This window comes from Anser cygnoides, chromosome 12 (assembly GCF_040182565.1).
Source record: "Anser cygnoides isolate HZ-2024a breed goose chromosome 12, Taihu_goose_T2T_genome, whole genome shotgun sequence".
Lineage (NCBI taxonomy): Eukaryota > Metazoa > Chordata > Aves > Anseriformes > Anatidae > Anser > Anser cygnoides.
In genome coordinates, this window is record NC_089884.1 from 1,097,230 (window position 1) to 1,116,851 (window position 19,622).

The 19,622-nt window shown below is 42.3% G+C and overlaps 1 protein-coding gene across 1 annotated transcript; it reads left to right on the plus strand.

The window, feature by feature from the left end:
• Window positions 1-12,744: 12,744 nt before the first annotated feature.
• On the plus strand, window positions 12,745-19,014 carry PSMD7 (proteasome 26S subunit, non-ATPase 7). The gene is made up of 7 exons (XM_067004552.1): window positions 12,745-12,904; window positions 13,646-13,737; window positions 15,090-15,182; window positions 15,943-16,040; window positions 16,325-16,405; window positions 17,729-17,820; window positions 18,530-19,014. The coding sequence occupies exons 1-7, from the start codon at window positions 12,831-12,833 to the stop codon at window positions 18,966-18,968; spliced, it is 969 nt and encodes a 322-aa protein (XP_066860653.1). The 5' UTR covers window positions 12,745-12,830; the 3' UTR covers window positions 18,969-19,014.
• The last annotated feature ends 608 nt before the right edge of the window (window positions 19,015-19,622 follow it).

Here is a 19,622-nt window from a genome sequence, read left to right on the forward strand (position 1 = left end):
TGCTATGTGTAGATTTTAATAACAGACTGCAAATGGACATGGAAAACATCTTTAAAAGCATTTGGAAAAACCCATTTTGTTACATCATTGCCAATTACTGTCTCTGGCAAACTAGCCTCTCGACTGGTTTGTTGATGTGCAATCTGGTTTTCCATATCCTGAGGGGAAACAGTGATCTTAGGAACTTCCTAATGAAAGTAAACCTCACTCAACAGGATCACTCAAATGAAAAATTAGTTATCTTCTGTAGAAATCACAAAATATTTTCTAATGTGTTCTACTGACACATTATTTCTTTCCTGTTTTCTAACTTGGCTCTCTGTGGACCTTGAAGTCTCCAAAGACAACAGAAAAACCACTGCTATCAGTTCTCTCTCTCATATGCCCCACAGCTGCCCTACAGACTTAACACCCATCTACCTTCCACCAAGCACCCATTACTTCTGGTGGTGGTGCTTCGTATTTGCGTGATGCACCCAGAGACCCGAGGTAGAATTCATGGCTTCCCGCTACCAGGAGCAGTTATCTGCTCAGTTAAATTTTACTCCAGGTAAATAAAGCAGCCAAGTAGCAATAGGCTACATAAAACGAAATGTTAGAAGTAGTCTTCCATAACTTCTGCTTCATTATATTCTTCTTTGGCTCCCCTATTCTTTTTATTCTTTTTTTTTTTCTCTAGTTTCTGTAGCCAAATATAATAGCAAGATTTTCAAAAAGTCTGTTTCTGCTAAATTCATTTTTACCCTATTCTTCTAGAGCTCAGTAAGGCACTATCTGAGCATAGAAGTGACATAAAAATTCAACGGCCTAGATATTTTACAGTGCTGACATTCCGTCCCTTTGAAAACAAAACAAAAGCAATGCCCATTCCTCCACAAACAATGAGCAACACAATTCCTGCCACAATATGCCCAACAGCATGTCATATTAAAGTATTTTATCAAAATACTTTAATTGAGTTTAATCGAGAGCAATTATGTCACTAAAGGAAGAATACCAGATGTGTTTTTCCAATGGGGAAAAAAAAAAATAAAGTCCTAATAAATTTCCACCTTTACACAGGTATTAAAACCATTAAAACATATACACATCTGACATTAGCTTTCTGTATTCAGAGACTAAAAGGTTATTTTTCTTGCATGAAAACAAGCTGCTTTGCACAGAACTATACTAACTTCTTCATGCAAAGGTCAAAAAAATGCATACAGCAACCACCTGGAGTTTGCTTATAAGAAAACTGCCTTTAAAATCTTGTAAGCCTATATGCAATCCTAATGTAACATACAGATGACCTTACAAAGCTTCTCTATCTTCCATAAATTTAAATTAATTGTATCATTTTATTTAAGTTCCCAACTTGCTGTGGTATATTAGCATATTAAAATTAACTCTGCAGGCTGTAATCACTTTACCTTAATAAACCAACTTACCAAGACAAATTTGATAAAATTATAGTACCCCCTTGTGGTGTTACCTTCATACCCCAGTAGAACATTTCTTAATATTATATTCTAAAAAATCTTCTTCTATCAAGCTCAGTGGATAACTAATTAACCTTTTCCAGAATCCAATAAGAGCAAAGGGAAATTAAAAGGACTATCACCAGAATCTGAGAATGGATGAGCTAGAACGACATTTTTTCCATAAGCCAAGAAAGCAATCTTTCGAAAACCTTATGCATTTTCCATCAACAAAGACAGCATATAATGCTTTAATATGAAAAGAGCATGTGGGTAATTGTCTCCATGATGCACCACCAGAAAAGATTTTATTTTTTTAATGGAAAGCAATCGGTTTATCTGTTACAAAAGTAATCTAAAAGTTCACCATTCAGTGATTATATCTCACCTTGTACAATGTTTTCCCTCACTAAATTTAAATGACTATGACCCTTAGATCCAAGAGGCCCTCTCTGAAGAACTCTTCAGTCTTCTGTCCTCTTAATATTTATTACACACACACACAAACCGATCAACTTTTACCCCAATAGACTCCCATGAAAACAAGCAAACAAATAAACAAAAAAGTAACAAGAGATTCTCAAAATGGGACAAAGAAAATGTGTATTTTTTATGCTCTATTCTCTCTACACTGATTCTGAAGAGGTGTGGAATGTCTTGAGATTACAATTTCACTTTCTTTTAAAAGTAACATTTAAATAGGACAGATTTATATACTATCTATGAAAAATGTGCAGACTAACAGCCATACGGCCAATTAGATTTATCTTTAGAGGAGAGGTCCCAGCACCTAGCAGCTCCCATCACCTGGACAGCACCATTCATAACAATGGCAGGGTAATACCAAAAATATTAAGCGTAAAGTTCTTTAGATGCCATGTATTTTGATGTTTTTTTCTGTATTTATACAAAAAACGCAATTTTAAGAGCAGTTAGAATGATAATTCCAGCTTTTTTTTCTTAATTCAAGATATCATTGCCCCATTTTCTTCACGATTACATAGTCTGAACAGACTCAAGTGAAAAAGCTGATTTTTACTTACATTAAGCTACCGACTTATGAACTACTATACAAATATACATACGTTGGTTGTTTTACCTACATGGGAAATGTGGCAAATGATATCAAACAACACAGCTATCCACAGCCTGTCGCAGGTAGGATGTCACAGAAGTTATTGAACATACGAGAAGTATTCACTGCGCCCGGCATGAATTGCTGCCGCTAGCAGCAAATGAGACTGTCTGACGCATGCGGAAGGGGTCCCTGTGCATTTTCAGTAACATTTGCATTTCGGTAACCCCAGCACCAAGGCGGACTCGGTTATTCAGCTGGCTGGAGGCAGTGAGGTTTGGGCTGCGGGGGGCAAGGCACAGCCACCAGGGAGCACCGGGAGGGCGCGCTGGGCAGATGCAGGCGTGGGCCTGCGTTGGCTGTAGCCAGGCAGGGAAGTCATCCTTCCAGAGAAGGCAAGGAAAACGAACACAACGTTCCTATCATAGACGTTTTGTTTCAACATAATTAACGCAGCACAACATTAAGAACAACAGTAAATTTGGTCTATAAAGCGCAGACCTAGGTGGTACAGGATTTATAACTGCCTGAGTCTTGAAATAAAGTAAATACACTTTAAGTTCCTGATAGTTATGGAAACAGTTTTGAAAGATTGCAATGCAGTACCAATAAAGCTTTTGTAAATGCTATCCTAAAATATGTGTTTTCTCTAAAAGAAAATAGTTGCCATAGGAGGTTTATTTTATTTTTCCATATTTTTACCTATCAGGCTTCCAGAGAAATGGTAGAAAAACAGTTTGTTCTTCCGAAAGAATATGTGTTTATCCGTTATTCTCGAACTGTGACAAACGGGGTATTGGGACCAGCAGAGGCGGTAAAGTGTCCTATTAAAAAGCACCGTTACAAATATAAGAGAGAGAAACTCTGTCACTGGCAGCGTGTGAAACAGCACTCCCAGACCTCTGCCGGACCCTGCACCTTCCCCAGGGACACCTGATCCCACAAAAGGAAGCCATTTAAAGCAAATCTGTGCTTCCTCGGTCCAATGAAATAATTTTGACGCTCTTTAAACAAGAATAATTACATTATTACTACCAGCATTTCTCAAGCACATCCAATACAAGAATTTCAAAACACTACACTTGAGTCACTAATTTTTCATTTTCTAAATGAAACAGCTATCAAAACAGTGATTTTGTCTAAACCATTCATAAACGAAGCAGTAGCAGAACAAGACATAAACACTGACTACATCAACCTTATCCTGTTAAAGCCCCTTCAAGGCTAATTTACTTCTTCCTTCATAGCATCTTGGCCCTGGTGTCACAGGACTTCAGGGGAATCCAGGTGCCTTTCACCTTTACTCCTTTCACCTTTAAACATTCGCATTCCGAGGCCTTGGGGACAGCTGAACCTACACTCGGCACAGGCGGCTGATGGAGAGGAGACCTTTGCAGATGAGCTAGGACGAGTCTTCAAAGTCAACTTCTCCCTAAATCCAGTCTTCTAACAGGCAAGGGGCTTGGAGACGAGCACAGCAGCCAGGCCACGGAGGCTGATGGAGCCACTGGGTTTGGTTATCACCGTGCTTCCGTAACATTTCACTTGTAGGAGAGTCTTCCACTGCCCAAGGTGCCCGAGCGCCCTGGTAATCTGCCTCGAACAGGATATGAAGGGTGCCCTGAGACAGACTAAGGAGGGATGTCTTTGGTGGGACTGTATATCACGTTTAGGGCAAAAAGGTGTTGACAGAACTATTTTAAATATGGGTAACACTTTGGGTATTAGGGCCAGAAAGTCTTCCCATCGATGCCCATTTTCTATTAAGTGCTGTTGCATTGCCCTGTGAGCCAAGCCCTGGTTTCCTTTAGGTTATTTCTGATGTGCCTTGTGCAACCTCCACAGGACCAGAGACGGAGGCTCTCAGACCTAGAATTTCTGTAAGATTTTTACTGGCAGTAAGCACTTAGGGCTTTGGCCATAGCTGCGCCCATGAGGGCAGTGATGCGATTTGCTCCTCACAACAGTAATTCAGTGTCCTCGCAGTGGCTACAGTTTGTGACACTTGACCGATCTGTGCCCTCCTAAATTTGGTGGCCGCAGCTCCCAAACTGCACACACAGACCTCCGACCCCGGCAGGAGGAGGACGCGAGGGCAGGCATAGCACCCGCAGGCCCAGGTGCCCTCTGCAGCCCGAGCACAAGGGGATGGGGTAGGCTCAGGAGCCTGCTCACGCGGCATTTCAGCCAGGGATCCTGGGACAGTCTTTGTGAGCAACCTCACACAACAGTCTAGACACGGCTGTTAATTCCCAACTCTTTTAATCTCATCATCTACCAAGTGCAACACATTATCTTCCATTACGATATAAGTAAGCAAAAAATTAATTAACCTCCACTCTCCATGAGAAATGAAGCTTTATATAGACAAAATCATGCACGTTCGTGATATTTGATTACAGGCTAAGGAGAGAAAAAAGAGAAAGTCTGAATGAAATACGCTTAAAGAGATTTTATTCAGGCAAGAGAGGACCTTCTGCTTAACATACGCAAGCTATTAGAAATTTCTCAACCAAATCATATGGAAGTGCATATACGGTACATGTTAATTCTTCGCACAGAAGCAGTGATGGAAGGATCCTGGCTTCAGAATGGACTGTTTTAATTCTGCTTCAGCTCTCAATTCTGCCTTTCATTTTCCTACTGGCTTTCTGAAATTCCATGGAAAGACATTGTTGTTAAACAGCAGTGAGTGTTATTCTCACAGCAGTGTACACTAATAATAATTCAGTGTGGTGTCATGGAAGGCTGTGAGCACTTAGCTGAATGTATTTGAAAAATAAAGTTTGTTTTTTTTCCTCAGAGATCTTTACTTAAGTCAGCATGGAACTCTTGTAAAAGATAACTACCAATAAGTCACAACTACCCAAGGAACAGCCTTTTTATTTTATTTTTTTATTCGTTGCTCACCATGACAACATAATAAATGAGCCCTGAGAGACTAGAAGTGCATAACTATTTAAAATTTTGTATTTTATCTTTCATTGTATGCTTCCAGACATAACATTCATGATCTATTTTTTTTAACCCTCTTCAGTGTCTCCAAGTAAAATACTCCAATTTTCAACTGCAATATACAGTAATCAGAAATACATCTTCACCGTGATTCTAGATAACAGTTTACAAAACTAGTCTTATAGTATTTTTGTGATTCATTAATAATTACTTGCTCCCGTAAAAGGAAAGCAACAAGCCAACACAGCTTCAACATCTGCTTTTTCAATTTTTGTTTTGAGTTCTGTTGGATGTCTCTGTATTCTTTCATACATGACTAATAGGAAAGATACAAGACTAATAGGAAACATAACTGAAACTTCACTTATGGTTGGTTTCAGTTAACAGATGGTCTTTAAACTATCCAACATAAAAGCATTCATTTTAGAAAAACTGACCCCAAAACTGCTTCATAAAATAAAAAGTATTTCAATTTTTTTTCCAGAGCTTTAGGATCTCTTAAGACACTACAGTATAAGAGGCCCCAGGGTTTAAAAAAAAAATAAAAAAAAACCTTATAATTCCTGATTTTAAATATCAGAGACTAAAGGCTTTACGATATGATAAGTATCAGAAGTAACATATACAGCAATACAGAAAGGTGGGCCTGCTAGACTAAGTCTGTTCTTGCTAAATTTCAAGTGCCAACATAAAATTACAGCAAAGAGATCTGCAAAATCCCTCTGCTACAGATGATTGCCATGATAGGTCAACCAAAGCCTTAGTTTTCCATATGCTAATAGAGCAGTTATGGTGGGGTCTTCTGGCTGCTGTAATAGCTGCTTCCTTCTGGATAAGTAACTACAATAAGTCAGGCACCAAAATAAAGAAAGAAAGAAAAAAAAAAAAAGAAAAAAGTAATATCTTAGCAATATGCTTTCAGGGCGTATGAACTAGAGTGATCATAGTCTGAGTCCTGTTCCCAAACTATTTAATGTAGAATGCAGTGAATGAAGAATTGCCCCCCACACACCTTGAGCAGTTGAAGAGTGTTTAGGATCGATAGGAAGGCTTGGCACGATTTGTGCTGCTCCACATTTCTTAGTCCAACAGTACCACTGTACGTCTGGCTCGTTCTAATACCCATCTACAAATCTGCTGCTGACCACAGCCAAAGAAAGTGTAGCAGGGCAGATGCACCTTGGTCTCTGTGCTCGGTGCTTTTGCTCAGATAGCAGCACCTTAGAGAGCAACGTGGTGACTTTGCTACAAGAGCAGTCTGCTTACAGCATGGCTTTTCTTAAAAGCCTATCTACAAAAGAAACCAAGAATAAAACCAAAGAAACAGCTATTGTCCAAAATGCCTCGCAAGCCCATCCATCATGCTTTGCATAACCTGGGGACAAATGGGGACTACTGCAGCACTGCTGTAGCTGTAAGGGCACCAGAGCGTGGTGCCAATTTAAATATAAACAAGGTTTAATGCCTCTGTCTTTTTCAGACTCACTCTTCGATGTGTTCTGACAGCAGCCCAACTGAAGCCAAAGCATCAGAAGCAACTCCACTTTGTTTTAGGTCAAGAATTAAAGATTATTTTATTCAGCTATATTAACAAGTACTTTACATAAGTCTGTGCTACTACTCGTATTTTGAGGCTGCCTGTGCAGCGACACCGGACAGCTGCGCGTGGCTGGACTTTGCCGATTGTCAGCAGCTGCCTGGTGGAGGCAGCGATGTTCCTCTTTCCCTGGAAGAGACTGAAGGTGGCAGCACTTTCGTGGAACAAACAGAATTGACTTTTATATAATATCTATGTACATACACACACACGTCCGGACACGGTTTATTTATGGCCAGATTCTGAGCCCCTTGCTCACATGCAATAGGTATTTACTCTTGCAAGGTGTCCCACACAGCTATGCCTGTTAACAGAGGGTCCATACAAGCCATCAATATTTTGGTCTAGACAGGGAAATAATTTTTGCAATCTGCTCACATTAAAGAACAGCCTTCAAAAAGTCACTCAGACACAAGTCTAGAATCAGATGAAGCAACTGAAGCAAAATAGCAATATACCTTAAAAGCATGGCTCTTAATTTTTAATTGCTTCCTAATCAGAATTCTTTCAGCTTTGCAGAGAGGTATATGATCACTTTAAAAAAAAAAAAAAAAACTCTACTTTTAAAAGTGCTGTGAAAAAGAAATCATACAAAAATTAGCACTGGAGAAAGAGTTAGCAAATAAACCAAAGTTGAAAGTAAGTTTCTTTCCTTCAGAAAGTCTGTTTTTCCAGATGCATCATCGGCATCTGCATGTTAGCAATTTTTCATTATTTATAAATGGAGTATTACAGGAACACAGCCAAACTACAAGCCAAGAAGTCCAACACACACATTTTTAAAAATAGGGAATGTGTCTTGGTTATAGAACAAAAGAACTCATTTTATCACTTGGCTTTACCGCTTGAGAAAATGGCTCCTGGTGTGCTGAACTCCATGATAAATGTGCCCCCTCTAGATCTTTATTGCCCTTGTAAATCAAAGGACTGACAGCAGTTAATAAGAAAGCTTTTGAGTGGTTTTGAAGTTTTGCTTTGTACAAATAAAATCTCATATTAAAGAATTTGCTAGTCCTCAAGGTGTGGAAAAATGAGTATGACTGGAACCTGTTGTGCTTTTTTTTTTTTTTTTAACTGTTTCCACTGTTTTCAAAAAAAAATCATTTTGTAGCAGAAGCAGCAGAATAAAATAAGTAATTCATGCTGTATTGAAATACAAAAAATAGAGTTGGTGATTTAGTTATTAACATTTTTTTCTGGCATTTCTATACCCTCTGATTTCTGGACAGAACAACAAAATCTTAAGTATAGAGTGTAAAACAGGAAGGATTTTTCCAAAGCTTCACATTAGATGTTGACAGTTTTTCTTCGAGCCGTTCTTACCTGAAGAAAGTACCTATTCTACATCCAAAAATTATTGGTCAAAATTCAGCCACGATACTGTTTTTGGAAGGATAAGGATCATTTGAGTTAGCAGCTAACCCACAGGTATGGACAGAAATTTTTAAATTCACTGACAACTGCGATGTTTACAGATGGCCAAATTATGGTAAGTAGCATGAGTTTTACAAATCTACCTTTTGGTCAAGCAACAGTACTTTACTGGGAAATAAATAAATGACTACAACACAAGTATTCGAAGATCAGATTGCAAAGAAGTGAACAGAACAATTTGTAATTACAGATTTAAAAGTTTACTTTAAGAAATTATGTTCTGGAACAGAGACTTGGAAAAAAAATGTTTATTGCTCCAATTTAGAGGTCTTCAGAAGCAAACTGATACATATTTTGAAGTTTGGGTAAGTACATTCTTCATGGCATCATGCTGTGAGCATACAGCATCAGCATTTCACTGAATTACAGTTTAACCAAAACAAATTAGAACTAATGTTGTGGTGGCTTTGTTTTCCTTCCATGGCTTGCATTATCCCTGTTCAGTTCCAGGCAGCATCATTCTTCCTAAAACAGTTAAAGGCACAGTCTGGTCGAGGAAATCTTAACAGGAAGCTGCAGTTATTTGGACAAAGCTACACTTACTTATAGGGAAATAAATATTTCCTGTTTGAACCGGTAGCATAAAGGTATTATGTGACAAACTATTGACAGGTCTAAAGAAAGCCTCACTCTTCCCAAGTGGATTTTTAACACATTTTAAAAGGCATCTCAATGAAACCATATTCTAGTAAACATAGTCTTTTTAAATACATTTCCCCCTTCTTCATCTATCTAGAAAAAAAAAAAGACTTTATTTAAAAATCAAGAAAACCAGTATTAAAGGAGCATATTAGCAAGTGTCATTTAGGATTAGGATCCAAAGCATCAGGCAGCAATATATCCCAGCTGCGTGGATCTGTTGTAGCCACAGTCCCTCGGATGTCACTTATCACTAGCAGGCACTGCAGAGCTACAGAGAAAAGGCAAATCTAATGCTGAAGCGTTACTGCCTTCCGCAGGACTTGCCCTCCTCCCGCCTGCAGCCCACCCTCTTTTTGCTGACAACTTCCCTCACACGCTCTGCCCTTTAGGTGGGTAGAGAAGCGGGTCCCTGGGAGAGGCTGCGAGGCACAGGTAACCGAACCCTGCCCAAGGAGAGGCTACCGATCAACAAACGGCAGCATCTCGTCTTCTCAGACACAATGGAAAAACACACAAAGCAGGCGGTAAGTCGGGAGGGCACAGGCTACTGAGCAGTCACCCAAGGCTCCATTCACGTGCTCGATGAACTGAGGTAGTTAACTGCAGCATGCTGGTATTTTCATTTAAAGCACTGTTATGTTTCTAACTCTCACAGCTGGAAAGAACACCTAGAAATACAAACTGAACGTACTCAGTAAACGTATGCCTTCCCTAGTCTATAGACGACCAGACGCTTCTGTGACTCCACTGGCAGAATTATCTCCATTTGTTCCCCCACCACCACTATTACAAATTCACACTGCTCCCCTTCACCAATATTGACAGACTGAAAGGAGAAAGCGAGGGATACGACCATTAAAAGTGTCCCTCCACCACAGTACTGTGGTCTTGTAGGCCAGCATTAGTTAAATTAGAAAGCAGCCAGCAAGCAGCCTTCGTAACACCGTGGTTGAGGGCTGCCCAGAGAACATCACTCGTCTAACAAGCACCTAGGCATGAACATGACACAGGACATTTTATAGAAATAAAAAGCAAGTTTCTGAAGCATCTAAACACTTCGCAGTTTACAGACAAATACCAGTTCCTGATGGAAGGTCCAACATTCCTGATCCCCAGGGCTGGAAAAGAGGCCAGAACATGACAAAAGCCATAGAAAAGACTGAGGATCTCGGCACCAACAGTTTTCATCCTGCTAGTGACACAGCAGCCGACAGCAGCAGAGCTTGGTTTGGAAAAGCCTACAGAGGCGTCCTTCTGTGTGATAGTAAGAACTTGAGCAGAGTTAACGACACCTAACAAATTAAAAGGAAGAAAATTAGGGCAAAAATTGAATTCAGAATGAAGCGAATTCAGAACAGAGTTGCAGGTCATGCCGTTCAAGACAGTGTGCGATTTTCTGCTGATGAACTTTCTTTCAAAATGCACAGTCACTACTGACACTAACGGAACCGATAATGGGATGGCGAGCCAAAACACAGCAGAGATCCACCCCCACAGACAGCACGATGCATCTGGGATGGTGACTTCCCCTTGAGGTTATCAAGGTCATTATGCTGGGAAGACCAAAGGTCGGTTTAACATTAAAAGTCAAATTCATGATTATATAACTGTTTTATGACAATTTGTTCTTCTAATTTTTCAATTCAGAGAAGTGTTCTTAAACCTCTGAAAAGTTATCTATACCTTAAAATAAAGGAAAAGAAAGGAGAAGAGAAGTAAAGCCCAACAACTGACGACTGAGTCATTTGTTCCGGAGGGGAGGAACCTCCCCTCTCCAGGTCAGTCACCAGGTACTCGCTTACAGGAGAACGTCTCTAAACTTTGAATTTCAGCCCAGCGATCATGAGCCAAATCATAAATAAGTATTGATGTTTGCCACTCTACAGTTAAATTACATCAGGCATCAATGCAATCAACTCATTAGCTGTTTTTTATTGAGCACCAACATTCATTACTTACTTTTCAATTCTTTGATTAAGCAACATATTGCCTGTATTCCCAGTCTACATCTACCAGCTGATTAGCTCAATAATACTGATAATCTTCTCAAGTCAAAAGAGCTGGGAAGGGAAGTAACTGAAATCCCTATGAGCAGACTCAATTTACTCCTTTTGTGTATAACATCAATACACTAAACTACCAGCAATACAATCCAGCAAATGAAACTTCAAATGCACTAAGTTAGAGAGTAATTTTAACAAAAAGTCACAGCAGGTCATTAAAATGCCCCTTAATTGTCTCTAGATCATACTCCGTTATCCTTCAACAACCTTCCTGGCATGCTGAGATTTTAAATCTCTTCTGACTGATGTAAGACCCAAGAACAGAATTGAAGCGTGATTGTCACATACGGAGTCTGAATGCCAAAGGTCAGAACAGCTTACTGGTATGCTGGCCCACTGCTCCAAATTTTATATCTTTTCTGTCCCTCGGTTATTGCCTGACATGATTTAACAACTGTAATTCCTTATTTAACGATGTCAAAGGTTTTTAGGAAATTGACTGTATTTCACCAACGATATATTTCTTCTTGATTACAGAGCGGTTAAAATGATTTTAAACCAAGACAGCAAAATAAAGCAGTAATAAAATCAATAAAAGGTGCTTAAAACATTCCTTCTATTAGGTAATGGCATTTAAAATATCCGTAGCTTGTAATGGCACTTAGGATATGCCCAAAAATCAATGAGCTAAATTACTTATTGAACTAGTTAATTTGAACATTGAGTTTTATATGTATATTGATAAAAGCAGCTCCAGGAACAGCGGCTCCGTCTGAATTCCACGGTCAGATGTCTCCCTCTGCTGGAAGGAGCCTCTAAAAGCTCCGCCGGGTTTTTATTTTTCAAGCAGCAAAACAAAACCGACTCTAGAGGACGTAACGCCTAAAAGACTCCACGAGAGGTCTCAGACCCGTCCACAGTAGGCGAATGAAAGCCGGTGTCATCGGGAGCTGCCGCGTTTCGGGATGCTAAACGGCAACACAGAACCTGAGCCTGCACCCCGTGCTGCCACATTTCTCGGACCTGAGAAAAACGTACCGCACGGGAAAAGCGTGGAAAGGAGGAATACCTTAACGCTTTAGAAACAGCGAGACTCTGAAGAACTCTGCTAGTACTTTTTGTGTCAAAAATACCTCCGCGGTGGCTTCAGGAGCAGCACGCTCCGTTCTGTTTTCTTGCTCGAAGGGAGGTACAACTGACAAGCTCCGTGCCTGCTGGCTTGGTTCCGAGTCTAAGCTGCTGCTCTTTTAGGAAAAACTATACTTCAGAGGGGAGAACGTTTAAAAAAAAATAATAAAAAAAAAGACTGGAGGCTGTTGTTGCCCATAGAACACAACACATCGGGCTAAAGGCGAACACCCCCAGACCTCCGCCCATTTACACAGCCGCCGGGGCGCCGCGTCCCGACTTCCCCAAGATGGCGCCGCGCCGCCGCCGGCCTCGCCGCACCTTCCCAAGATGGCGGCGGCGGCGTGGCCCGTCTCCCGCGACCTCCCCAAGATGGCGGCGGCCGCCCGCCGCCCCGTCGCAGATGGCGGCGGAGGCCCCGCCCGGGCGCGGGGCAGGCTGGGAGCGGGGCCGCGCGGCGGGGAGCGGGGCCTGCGGCGGGCGGGGCGCGGAGCGGGGCCGGGGCCGGGGCCGGGGCCGGGCGGGCGGCGGGCGCCATGCCGGAGCTGGCGGTGGACCGGGTGGTCGTGCACCCGCTGGTGCTGCTCAGCGTCGTCGATCACTTCAACAGGTGGGGCCGGCCGTCGGGGCCGCCGCGGCGCTGAGTCACGGGCCCGGCCCGCGCCGCGCCGACAGGCACCGGGCGCCGGGGGGGCGGGGGGAACGGGAAGGGACCGGGGGGGGCGGCCCCGGGGCGGGGACGGGGGGCGGCGGGTCCCGGGGGGGGGGAATCGGACGGAGCCGGGCCCCGGCCCCGCGCGGCGGCGGGATCGCGGCCTGCGGCAGCCGCCGGGGCCCGGGGGAGGCGGCGCGGGCCGGGCCGGGGCCGGGGGGGGCTGCGGAGCCCAGGGCCGCGTCCCGCAGCTGCCGGCGGGGCCGAGCGCGGCCCTGAGACCCCTCCCGGCCCGGCCCGGCCCGGCCCGGTGTAGCTCCCGGGGTACCTCCCGGCGTACCGGGCGGCCGCAGCTTTAACGCTGAACAACAACATCGGGAGCAGCCGCGCGGCTGTGCGCGGAGCTCCCCGGCTTCTCCCAGCCCCTGCCCCGTGACACAGCACCTCGCGGGCCGCGCCGGCCCCGCAGCCCTTTCCCCGCATCGCCGCGTTACAACGTTTGGCCCGGAGTGCACCCAGGCAGCTTTTTTTTAACGTCAATCAGCAATCAGTAATCAGAATCCACACCGCCCTTTGTTCGGTCCCACCAGCACCCACGCTGCTTAGCTTGCACGAGTCAGAAGCAACAGCTGCCCCGCTGTTACCTTCTTCCCCGAGCCGGGCTCCGTGCCATACGGACTGACCGTCTTTTCCATTCAGGATAGGAAAAGTTGGAAACCAGAAGCGAGTCGTCGGTGTGCTGCTGGGCTCGTGGCAGAAAAAAATCCTGGATGTGTCCAACAGTTTCGCAGGTGAGTTCGGGTGTCCGACCATATTAAAACCTACTCAGTTACTCTATCAGACGCATCACATACTTTTTTCTTAAGCCACCCTGCTATACCACAGATACTTTCCACCTACAAATCAGCCAGTATCAAACAAAAAATGCTAACTGCCAGTTGTCAAAAATACAGCTATCCCAGGCTGTCTCGTCCTGCACCTTCCCTGTAACATTGTGCCATGTGCGGTGTTTCAGGAGCAGGTGTAAACCTTTTTTAAGACGCTGGCAAATGTTTTGGTGCATTGTACTGGCTGACCTCTGCTGAGCGATCGTGTCGCAGCTTGTAGAACAAATCACAGCTCTGAGTGCTGATGTGGCTGTTTCCTGCTTACGTAAAGATGTAATGTGTACTTCAGCTTTAATTCTTTTCCTCAGATTTTGTCCAGTTACAGCACTTGTTCTTTGTTTAAGCATGTTGTTAATAGTGTTGAAAAGTTTCCTCTTAAATACTTATACGTGATAGTAACAGTAGGTTTTGAATCCATGGCTTTCACTAACCCATTTGTGTTAGTTACATCATTTCCTTCCCAGTGGGACCACTCTATGACAACGCAAAAATATCTCAGTTTATATATGCAGTTTCACAGTTTGTATGGAGTTCTTCTCCCAAACGGGGGCCTTTCTTTTTTTTTCCCCAATTTTTGGAAGGCTATTTTTTCCACTTGAGTTGAAAAGAGTTGTTTTGTTGGTTTTGGTTTTTGATTTTCATTTTGTTTGTTTGTTTGTTTGTACTTTTGACAGCCTTTCAACTATGAAGCTTTAATATTGTAAATTGTAGGGCTGAAAGCAGCCTGTTCTCAAAATTGAGCCTGTGTCCCTGTATACATGCTGACAGATGAAATAACTAGCGCTGTACTCAAGGGTAAACAGTCCTTACTTAAAGTGCCTCTTTGGGTTCTAGTCGTCCATAAAAGCACTGATTAATTCTACACTGAAAATTAATTTTTCTCTGAGTAGATTTCTGTTGATCAACAAGCTACAAAGTCTATAGAGATCCTCAATTTATCATATCAAATGTCTGTGCACAGCAGTTACTTTTGTATAAGGGAGGATTTCTTTCTGATGTTTTGATGTTGTCAACTGATGATAACCTTCAAAATGTTTTGCATTTTATTTTTCTGTTCTAAAACTGTGAGTAGTTGGGAAAGGGAACTGACCAGGGCTGAAATTTATTTTCTGCAGTGTAATGTTGCAGAACATTTGAAACTGTTTAAGATCCAATCTCCCTTAGCAGCCAAAGCTATCCTGAAACATGGTGGTTCTATAAATGTTTCCAGTCTGGACGTTGGATTCTTAAATACTGATATTTTGTTTTATTCCCAGTTCCTTTTGATGAGGACGACAAGGATGATACTGTGTGGTTTCTAGACCATGACTATCTGGAGAACATGTATGGAATGTTTAAGAAGGTCAACGGTAAGTTTAGATTGTCTTGCAGTCGTGGATACACTCCTAGAAACTTCAAAATCTTTGTCTGCCTGAGAAAGTGAATTCATAGCTAAGTAGAAAATTATTTGCCCATGTAAGAAGCCACTCCATACTAATTCCTCGCATGGCTTCACTTTTGCTAATGCTTTTCAATGGATTAATTTGTACAAGTAGTTTGTGTTCTTAACACATTCATTTATACCTTGTTATTTTTCCCAAGTAACTCTTCTGCACAGATGTGCCCTGAAATTACTTCTTATGAATGTAAATATTACAAACTCAAATTTCAAGTAATAATTCTATTACTCCTCACTACTCTTTTAAAAACTATCTTTGCTACTTGGTTTGAGACTTCAGAGCTGAATGTCCATTCGTAACTTAAATTCCCATCAATTTTCTTAGCCCTAGGAACAGTTGGCATTCCCAAGAATCAGTTTGTATTTCTAGAATTTTTGCATTCTTAGATGTCAGAGTTTCAAGCTGACAGATCCCAGCATCTGCAAAATTAGCACGTGATATGAAATAGTCTAGTTACGAACCTAGGAGTAAAGTAAATCACGCAAACTAAGATCACGTCTTTGTCACTGGTCATGTCATTGTCTTGCCTGCTCCGATTCATTTTTTCCCTGCTCTGCACTCGTCTTCTACATGCATCAGATTTTCACCCCTGATTCAGTCTCTGCCTAAATCTTTCTATTGTTGTCTTGCTACACGATTCTGATTTAGAATCCTTTCTGTTTTTTCTCAGCTAGAGAAAGAATAGTTGGTTGGTACCACACAGGCCCTAAACTACACAAGAATGACATCGCCATCAATGAACTGATGAAAAGATACTGTCCTAACTCTGTAAGTGCTGCACTTTCTTTTTGTTTTTCGCTCTTTCTTCCTGAATGGGGGACCTGGGAACCCCTGGCCCCTACCTTTGTTATGGGTGATACAGCTTGTTAAAAACTCACGTCAAAGTCTTTTGAAACATCTGTAGATATCTTTTCGCAATGCCTGGAGACAACACCTCTGCACAGCCAGCATACCGCTGTTAGGGAGTGAAGAGCTGACTTGGGTATTTCTTTCTAGTCCTTGAATAAAACTTGGGTTTCTGAAATGTTTGGTTTTTTGCTTTTTTCCATAAGGTGTTGGTGATTATTGATGTGAAACCTAAGGACTTGGGGCTGCCCACAGAAGCTTATATTTCAGTTGAAGAAGTTCACGATGTGAGTATTCAATGTTTCCATTAAAAGATGAGTGTTAGTTTCCCTGGTTTTCTGAAGGATGCACATCCCTGTGGCTGGCAGCCAAAATCTGCTGAAACCAGAGTTTAAATCCCAGCAGTGGTGTGAGCCTTTCTAACTCAAGTTTTCATCCACCAATGTGCTTGGAAGAAAAGCTTTGTGTTACAGTTTGACCTCAGGAATTCCACAGTTCCAGTTTTCTGTATGATTGAGATGCTTCTTGCCTGTTTCTGTCACTTCCATGGCCACGGTCACTGACTGGAACACTTCTAACCAGTGACTTCTGCGCATATGTTTGCAGAGGTATTCTGAGTAATGATGTGCTTATTCATTTGTTCACCAGCCAGTGTTGAACAGGCAGGTCAGGCATGAGCAAAACTAAGTAATCACTTGCAGCACTCTGCACACAGGTGATGTACGGTAGTAAATCAGCTTCAGCTTTTCATCTCCAACTGTTTGATTTAAATTACATTCTGAACATATATAAAGAAGTTTGATCCTCTCGCCTTTCTGAGGCCCTCAGTAGAGAGAGAAAGCTGTTTCCAGTATTACGGGTTATATATCTGCAGAATTTGATCTTAGTTACGTGAATTCACAGTAGTCTCAGTAGTGCTTTCTGTTTACTGGTGTGGGTAATGACTTTGAAAACAGACAGAAAAAACTCATTCTCGGTAGTTCAGGTGATGACTCTTTTAAACATCTCCCTTGATCTCAATTGTATAGATTTTAATTTGAATTAGATTGATTCATATTAGTATTGTTTCTAGAATTGTATACATGCTTCTAACTAGTAAAGACCAGGATGACAAAAAGATATTTAGTGAGATTTTCCATTCTACCCACTAGTAGACCAATAGACAAATAAAGTACATTAATTGAAAATTACACAGAGCACAAGAAATTGCTAGCACTTCTGGACTTGTGGCAGAAATACTAATTAAAACAAGAAAGGGGCAGTCTTTCTGATTTCTGGTCAACTATATTTAACTACTTTGCTAAATTCATTAGTACAGTTCCTTATACTCTATCTGAAATTGTGTATTTTTAAAAGGCTTTGTGATTCACTTCTAAACTTCTCCCCTTAGCTGTGTACTTCAGTCCCATGTTGTTTTGCCCTAATGTGACCCATTGCCTCTTCCTGATGTTGTTGTGCAACAGGCCTCAGTTAATCTTATGCTTCAACATTGTTCACATTGCCCCTGCTCACTTGAGACACCTCTACTGGCTGGTGTGTGTGTGTCTTTGTGCCTGTCGTCAGCTGTGTGCCCAGTCTAACCCTGTCCCTTGTGTTCGTGCACCTCCAAGGATGGCACTCCAACCTCCAAGACGTTTGAGCACGTGACTAGTGAGATCGGAGCGGAGGAGGCAGAGGAAGTTGGTGTCGAACACTTGTTACGGTAAACACCTTTAAAATGAAAAATTTCTTACGAGACTGGCCCAGGAGGAAACAGGGTCCATCTGGCATCTCCTAGTGCCAGCTTCCTGGAGGAAGCACAGAGCTTGTTAAACATGCTGCTCAAGTTCCAAGAGTGTATTCATTTAGTAGTCTTGCTTGGCATGTTCGCTCGTTGCTTGTGAAACACGTATCTGCCCACTTAAACTCCATCAGATGATGAAAACTACGTAGTCACTGTATCAAAGCTTTGGAATATTGTGGTTTGGGACTGTCTCCAGCCACTGCATACCTCACAGAGCAGGACTGGATGGGCGCGTGGCAGGTTTATCTCTAGCTGACTAATTGGCAAAGCTCGCTAGTCATCAAGAAAAGAGAGCAGTCACCCAATACAAGCTGTTTGGCTTCTCAAGTGTCAGAAATTCTGGTGTTTTATTTCTTTCTATCACTCTAAGCAGCGTAATTAATATTATTACAAATAGAACATTTGTGCACCACAGGATACAACAGTGACCTATTTTAGATACACTTTCTAATGTAAATCAGTTTGTTCTCATTCTTTGACTTAAAGCATTCAGTTTAATTGTCTTTTCTCTGGGCTTGAAACTGCTCTTCTTTCTAAGCTGTAACGACCTCTCAGTGACTATGCATAGCCTGGTAGTGAGCATGCAGTGTAAGGTTCTAATGCTGAGTCTTTGTTCTGCGTGTTTCAGAGATATCAAGGATACAACGGTGGGCACCCTGTCCCAGCGGATCACGAATCAGGTCCATGGCTTGAAGGGACTGAACTCCAAGCTTCTGGACATCAGGAGCTACTTAGAGAAAGTAGCCATGGGCAAGCTACCCATCAATCACCAGATCATTTACCATCTTCAGGATGTCTTCAACCTGCTACCAGATGTCAACCTGCAAGAGTTTGTCAAGGCCTTTTATCTGAAGACCAATGACCAGATGGTGGTCGTTTACCTGGCTTCTCTTATTCGTTCTGTGGTTGCCCTGCACAACCTCATTAACAACAAGATTGCCAACAGGGATGCAGAGAAGAAAGAAGGACAGGAAAAAGAAGAAAGTAAAAAAGAGAGGAAAGATGAGAAGGAGAAAGACAAGGAGAAGAGTGATGTCAAGAAAGAGGAGAAAAAAGACAAAAAGTAAAATGTGTAGTTTTTTTATTTGTAAATTAAAAATCTTGTAAACTAAATCACTTTGCTGTTGGGTTCTTTTCCTTTGTTGAAAGGGTCAGTGCTTTGTTTGCCTCTACTGTGATGGCTGCTTTTTACATTCATTTATAACATGGCTGTATACATCTACTCCAACTGGCAGCTGCTGCAACAAGGAGATGGTTGCTGTATGTAAGGAGAAGGCTTGGAGGTTTGGGTCTTAGCACTGAGCAGGGAAGGGGGAAAAGCCAGGGTGACTTATTTTCTCTAAGCACAGCACTCTTCCTTCCCCCATGCTTATCTATCTCCTTCAATGGCAAACCAACAGCTGAAGATTTCTACTGCAGCCTGTATTAGAACTTGCTCTACATACCTGTTTTAGCTGTCACTGTGAGTTTTCACTATTAGCTGAGAACTGACTGGTTCTGAAGCACCACAGAGCAGGAACAAGGACGTTGCTACATGGCCAGCTGCCTTCTGGCCCTATCTTGTGATGGGCTGGTATCTTTTGGTACCTCACAAAAAAAAAAAAGGCAGGTATAAAATACATTCCTGGCTCCTGGGCTCTGCTGGGGTCGAACTGAGGGGGGAGAGAGCACGGGCTCATGCTGGTGAGGAGGAAAGGCTGTGCGTGCCACTACTGTGCTGC

Excerpts from the sequence above, each read along its gene's own strand:
- PSMD7 (XM_067004552.1), top strand. The coding sequence starts at position 12,831 with ATGCCGGAGCTGGCGGTGGACCGGGTGGTCGTGCACCCGCTGGTGCTG. Across the intron at positions 12,905-13,645 it reads GTCGTCGATCACTTCAACAG|GATAGGAAAAGTTGGAAACC; the intron begins GTGGGGCCGGCC and ends TTTTCCATTCAG. Across the intron at positions 16,041-16,324 it reads AAAGATACTGTCCTAACTCT|GTGTTGGTGATTATTGATGT; the intron begins GTAAGTGCTGCA and ends TTTTTCCATAAG.